Raw genomic sequence first — 6,000 nt, forward strand, 5'->3', positions numbered from 1 at the left:
TTTTGGCCCAGTTTTAGAATAAAAACACTTTAATAAAACACTTTTTTATTTTTTCAATTTTCAGTTTATTTATTAAAAATGCCTAATTGTGGACATAAACTTTGTTTAAAAGTTTGGGTTCGTTCAAAAGTATTATTATTAAAAGTCTAAGAACACCTTCATTCAAAAGTATTATTATAAATAATAAATTAATGAATAAATAAATAAATACGTCTCTTGAGCATCAAATTGTGATGGATCATGTGACATTGAAGACTGGAATAATGGCTGCTGAAAATTCTATTTTTTACATTTTAAAATATGTTAAAATAGAAAATATTTATTTTAAATTGTAGTTGTATTTCTCAATATTACTGTTTTTACTGTATTTTTGATTAAATAAATGCAGCCTTGGTGAGACATTTTTCTAAAATGTGAAAATTCTTACCAACTCCAAACTTTTGAACAGAAGTGTACATGAGACCAAGCAGAATTCTTGTCTTTTTATTTCCCAGAACCATCTTTTTTTCTTGTAACAATGTAATTTCCACCACATCTCAGATTGGAAATTTGATAGAAATGAAAAAAATTTTTTTAAAACATTTTGCAATAAAATTATTTATTCTGCTAATTTTATAGCTTTTATATTTTATATAAAATCACATTTTATTTTATATAACATATCACATTTAATTTTATACAACATATCACTTACAATTCATTATTTTCACAGTTCTTGTATCAAAATCGCAGCTTGATTGGAAATTGGATGCTCAAAAAATTTGATTTACAAATGACATTTACTTATATTTTTCTTGTTTTCTCACACATGGATTTATTTTCAGGCATACTCTTCTGAGGTCTCATTTTTTTGTACATGGCATAAGAACTAAAACTTTGAAAATAGCACTGAACACTGATTTTATCCTCTTCCAGCCTCTGATCTGCTTCTGAACAGGAAGGAAAGAAGAAGGCACAGCTTGAACAGGAACTTTGTGGGCGATTACATAGGTATGGATGATCGGCCCGAGCTCAGGCAATTTGTGGGCAAAAGGGAAAAGATCGATTTTGCGGACAAAGTCAACAAATTCGACAGGCGGTTTAAGGTGAGGTTACCAAAATTAGCACACAGCTGTGCCCAGTACAGCTTCTATGGCTCAGTGACCAAGATTCAGTCTTTGACTTCTTAGCAAGCAAGTCAAATTTCGCCTAGATGACATGCAACCTTTATAGGCATGTATGAGTGTCTAAAACTGTTTTTATCTGTTCAGAGCATCAAGAGAGACCTGATCCTCACTCCTAAATCTGTCTACCTGATTGGAAGAGAAAAGGTGAAGCAGGGGCCAGAGAAAGGGATGGTGAAAGAGGTCCTAAAGCGCAAAATTGACGTAGAGAAGATAATGGCTGTTTCTCTAAGGTACATCATCGCACAAGCTCAGTCAGTTCATTTAGCACTTGAGGTGAAACCGCACACATTTTCAATCATTTAAATAGGAACTGTAAAAATTGAGCCACAAGGAGGCTGCCAAATGGGCTGCAACTTCCCTCCCATATGTAAAACAGAGCCTGTATGCAGTCCCAAAATGCCTTGCATAACCATCTGCAGAATTATAGGCGTAGAGACATCAAAGGTCCAGTCTGGTTGTTAGAGCCGTCATCTGCCCTGTGTTACTTATTAACACATGTTGAATAGAGGTCTGCGATATACAAAGCTTCGGTCTCTTAAAACATTTATAGTTCTTTTAGTGTTCGCTGGAAAGGATCAAACATCCAGAACTCTCTCAAAGGAACATAACCTAGATTACAGATCTAACATATAAGGACCAAGGACGAGGTACCAGCCCCCCACAACCTTGCATTATATTCCCGTTTTGGAGTGGGGGGTTGTCAATAATGTGAACCAGGTGTTGCCGGGAAGGGAGAGTACACCTTGTAAAAAACTCATTAGAAAGGACTTAAGTTTATTGGGTGAAGCAGGGCATCTCTGCATGTGTCCCAGACATGGAAACTTCAACAGTCACCGTATCATTTGCTTTTCTTTTTTTTTTTTTGTGACCCGACAACCTCTGTGTCTGTGGAAACCCCCAAAAGCACCTCAACACGTGTAACCTGTAATAAAAGACCGTCTCATGTTGAGTGACTGAACAAATGTGCATATTTCAGATCTTGAAAAGACATTTGTCTCCCATACAGCACAATGCAGGATGACTTCATGATCCTGCACGAGGAGGAGTATGACAGCCTGCTGGAGTGTGTATTCAAGACCGAGTTCATCAGTTTGCTGGCACGCCGATACGAAGAGAGAACACAGAAAAAACTACCTCTCAAATTTAGCACCACGTAGGTTGAAATATATTTAACGTAGCTACAGTTATAGCAAAGCCATGACTTTATTCTTAATGAAAAAGTGAGAAGATTTAAACAAGATTTTTTTTTAGATTTGGACTAAAAGTGTGTAAATTCCTTTTTGTTTTTGAAAAAAAGTATCTTTTGTTTACCAAGGCTGTTTGTATTTGATTTAAAAATGCAGTCAAAACAGTAATATTTTGGAAAAAATAGTACAATTTAAATTAACCATTTTCTATTTTTATTCCTGTGATGGCAGAGCTGAATTTTCACATTTCTTTGATGAATGGAAAATTCAAAAGAACAGCATTTATGGAAATCTTTTGTTACATTATAAATGCCTTTGCTGTCACTCAATTAAATCAATTTAATTCAGCCTTACTGACTCCAAACTTTTGAGTGGTAGTGTAAATGTTTCATTTCTAAATTATTATTTGGTTTTGTTTCAGTTGTTTCTTTACATTATATTTTTTCAATGATCAATATTTTAATAAACAAAATGTATATTTTATTATTTAATGCAATGACATTCAAGCATTTCTAAATAGCTGAAGTGTCCAAATACTTCTTGTGGCCACTCTGCACTAATGAATGACTGTGACTGGACCTGCAGGCTGGAAATGAAACTGAAGAAAGAAGGATGGGGACCCTGGAATGCCGGAGGGTCCAGACAGGTGCAGTTCATCCAAGGTCAAGGGGACGTAGCTGTGCTGCGACCCTCAAATAAAATGCTGCAGGTCAGCATTGGACCGGGTTTGCCCAAAAACTCACGTGAGTGATCACTCGTGTTGTGTGTCATTCAGTGCTATTCGTCATCCATGCAAGACCTCATACACCCAAATTCAATCATTCAGGTCCTACTAAGCAGGGCGTCACTCAAAGCCATCCCAACATGTCCAGGACACACCACCACACCCCAACACGAGTCGCACCCGGGCCTCCAGGTACATTACTTTCCTAATCTTCTCATTATCTCAGTCAATATGCATTTGTTCAGAAGATCTTAAGCTTGTATGTTCCTCAGCAATTGCTCACCAGAACGGAGGGCTGAAGAATGCAAATCACGCGGCCAATCAGAGAAACTCGCAACATCACAGCAATCGGAGGCCGACATCTGAAAACACGGCCCATCCCTTCTTGCCTACTAATGTCAGTCAGCTCAAGGACAGAGGCAGCAGACAGGCACCCCAGCAAACCAACCTGGATTTCCTCAAAGTACCAGACCAAGGGGCCGCAGGGTGAGAGCATACAGCGTATACACACACACTTGAAATTATATAGCTAACAACAAACATTTTACTGAAGATAAGATAAACATTAGTCTGATTGCTAGACGCATAGCTGGAGCTCAACTACCACACTTTATCCATGCAAACAAAATAGTGATCTGCATTTGAATGTAACATGCATGTATCTCTTTACCATAGCAGAAATCGACAACCGTCTGACAATGGAGGAATGTGAGTCTGAGCATGTGTGTAGTTTCTGTTAGGTGGCAGTGGTTGTGGTTCATTTGAATAGCGATAGATCAACCCCAGAGATGCCCAACTTCAAAGACGCCATCGCATCCTCTCAGTCTTGTTTTGTTTTTCCATTTCCTTATCACATTTTATAGATTAAAGTTTGTTTTACACTACTGTTCAAAAGTTTAGCTGCTGCGGTAATATTTTGAATGCGCTCTCCAATGCTGCATTTACTTGATCAAAAATCAAATAAAAACAGCCATATTGTGACATATTATTACAGTTTACAATAACTGTTTTCTTTTTGAAAATATTTTAAAATGTCATTTATTCCTGCGATGGCCATTACTCCACTCTTCAGTGTCACATGACAGATATTTGGTGTTCTAGAAACATTTATTATTATTATTATTATTATCAGTATTGAAAATAATTTTGAAGCTTAATATTTTTTGTGGAAACCATGATAAAAGAGCGGCATTTGTTTGAAATAAAATTTCTGTGTAACAATGCCAGTATTTACTGTCACTTGTGCTCAAATTAATGTGTCCTTGCTGAATAAAAGTATTTAAAAAGAATTTTTTAAAAATTACTGACATCAAACTTTTGAATGGTAGTGTATGTTACTGAATAGACCTCAGATTGTGAATATATATGAGAGACTGGTTTTTCCTTGAGCTTCAACAAGGTTAAGGACTTTGGGTTGGGCATTTTCTAACATTTTCTCTGTTGTAGTCATGATGTGGGTCGACTCAGACGCATCATGAAGGCTGAAGGGCTAACAAATGGCCCTTCGTCGCAACAGCTGGAAAAAAAAACAATTCTGGGCTTAAAAGTGAGGTGGAGGATCAACTGAATGAAGTCTATTTGGAAATGAAGATTAGTTCAGACTGACAGTGCCACTATCATAAATGTGAATCTGTCGCCACCTAGTGGGGAACACATGAACTAACACCACAAAATCAGACAGCTAACCCTCTCACAGCAGCCTAGTTGACTATCTTCACTTGTAGAAGCATGTTCCTGTGGTTGCTGCAGTGTTAGAAATGTCACATGTAACTCCATCAGTTAATGTCCTCTGTGATTTTTTTTCCAAGGGCCCACAGACAGTCTACAAACAGGCCCACTCCAGGAGGTGGACGTCCCAAACCAGCCCCCAAGCCAAAGCCCCAGGTGCCGCAGTGTAAAGCTCTTTATGCCTACGACGCCCAAGACACAGATGAGCTAAGTTTCAACGCAGACGACATTATTGACATCATTAAGGAAGGTGAGAGGGTACAAAATGCTTGTTTTACGTAATATACAGTACATTTTTTTTTTATTGTGGCAGAATGTATTTTTGATATCTGTCCATGATAATTTCATTTTGATATCTGTCCATTATGTCTAGATGCCTCTGGATGGTGGACAGGGAGGCTGAGAGGTAAACAAGGCCTTTTCCCAAACAACTACGTGGCTAAGATCTAACCTCTTCTGCCTTTAATGAGGGGCGCAGACTTGAGCCTCAGCAGACTTGTTAGACACCAGAAGGACAAAAAAGGAGGGCAAACTGAGATAATGAAGGAAGGAGCGAGGTGTGCCATGGCTGTGGTTAAACTCCTCAAAAGCTCTGCGTTCTGGTGCTACGGACACTTGAGGGCATGCGGGCAGACGCTGGTCGGACACGAAACTTTTCTCCAGGGCGCTGAATACTGAACTGTCCCTGTGATCACTGATCAAACTATTTATTGTATTTATATTATAGCTTTCTACAGTTTATTTCTGATGTGGTTTGTTCATCTGTCATTGATATTTAAGGTGATCTTAATTCACTTGAAGAGATGAAGTAGCCATTTTATGTGGGAACAGGCTTTTTTATTTTGCTTTTGAAATGGATAAATTTTATATGTAAATTAAGGTGCTTGCCTTTTAGGGTCACCTGCTGTTCATGATTTTTATTTCATTTAATTTTTCCAATTTCTTGAAGTCATGTCGAAATCAATGGTTTTAGTGGGGAATGTTTTGCTGCTAAGGACCGTTTTACATGTTATTGCCTTTCACCTTGTAATTAACAGAAACCCAAATGTATAAAATGCACTACGGCTCTTGAAAACCATGGTTTGTATGCTTTTGAAGTTCATAATCTCAGAACAGTGCTGAATGTATCATTGTGCAAAAGATGCAAACAGTTGGGTAAAATTGTCTAAATTTAAACTACAGTGGTATTTCCATG

At 37.6% G+C, this 6,000-nt stretch overlaps 1 protein-coding gene across 3 annotated transcripts in view; it reads left to right on the forward strand.

Moving 5' to 3' along the window:
- myo1ea (myosin IEa) overlaps positions 1–5,337 on the forward strand; it is a 45,105-nt gene extending 39,768 nt beyond the window's left edge. Inside the window, exons 21-29 of one of the 3 annotated variants that reach the window (XM_016463451.1) lie at positions 916–1,085; positions 1,251–1,396; positions 2,173–2,319; positions 2,939–3,096; positions 3,180–3,269; positions 3,350–3,563; positions 3,753–3,785; positions 4,886–5,055; positions 5,179–5,337. In XM_016463451.1, coding sequence (XP_016318937.1) covers positions 916–1,085; positions 1,251–1,396; positions 2,173–2,319; positions 2,939–3,096; positions 3,180–3,269; positions 3,350–3,563; positions 3,753–3,785; positions 4,886–5,055; positions 5,179–5,255 — 1,205 coding nt within the window. In that variant the 3' untranslated portion in view covers positions 5,256–5,337. The remainder of the gene's footprint in view (positions 1–915; positions 1,086–1,250; positions 1,397–2,172; positions 2,320–2,938; positions 3,097–3,179; positions 3,270–3,349; positions 3,564–3,752; positions 3,786–4,885; positions 5,056–5,178) is intronic. The other 2 variants (XM_016463452.1, XM_016463453.1) reach the window with 2 other exon arrangements.
- Positions 5,338–6,000: the final 663 nt, after the last annotated feature.

Source organism: Sinocyclocheilus anshuiensis, unplaced genomic scaffold (genome assembly GCF_001515605.1).
Source record: "Sinocyclocheilus anshuiensis isolate Anshui unplaced genomic scaffold, SAMN03320099.WGS_v1.1 scaffold816, whole genome shotgun sequence".
NCBI classification, from domain to species: Eukaryota; Metazoa; Chordata; class Actinopteri; order Cypriniformes; family Cyprinidae; genus Sinocyclocheilus; species Sinocyclocheilus anshuiensis.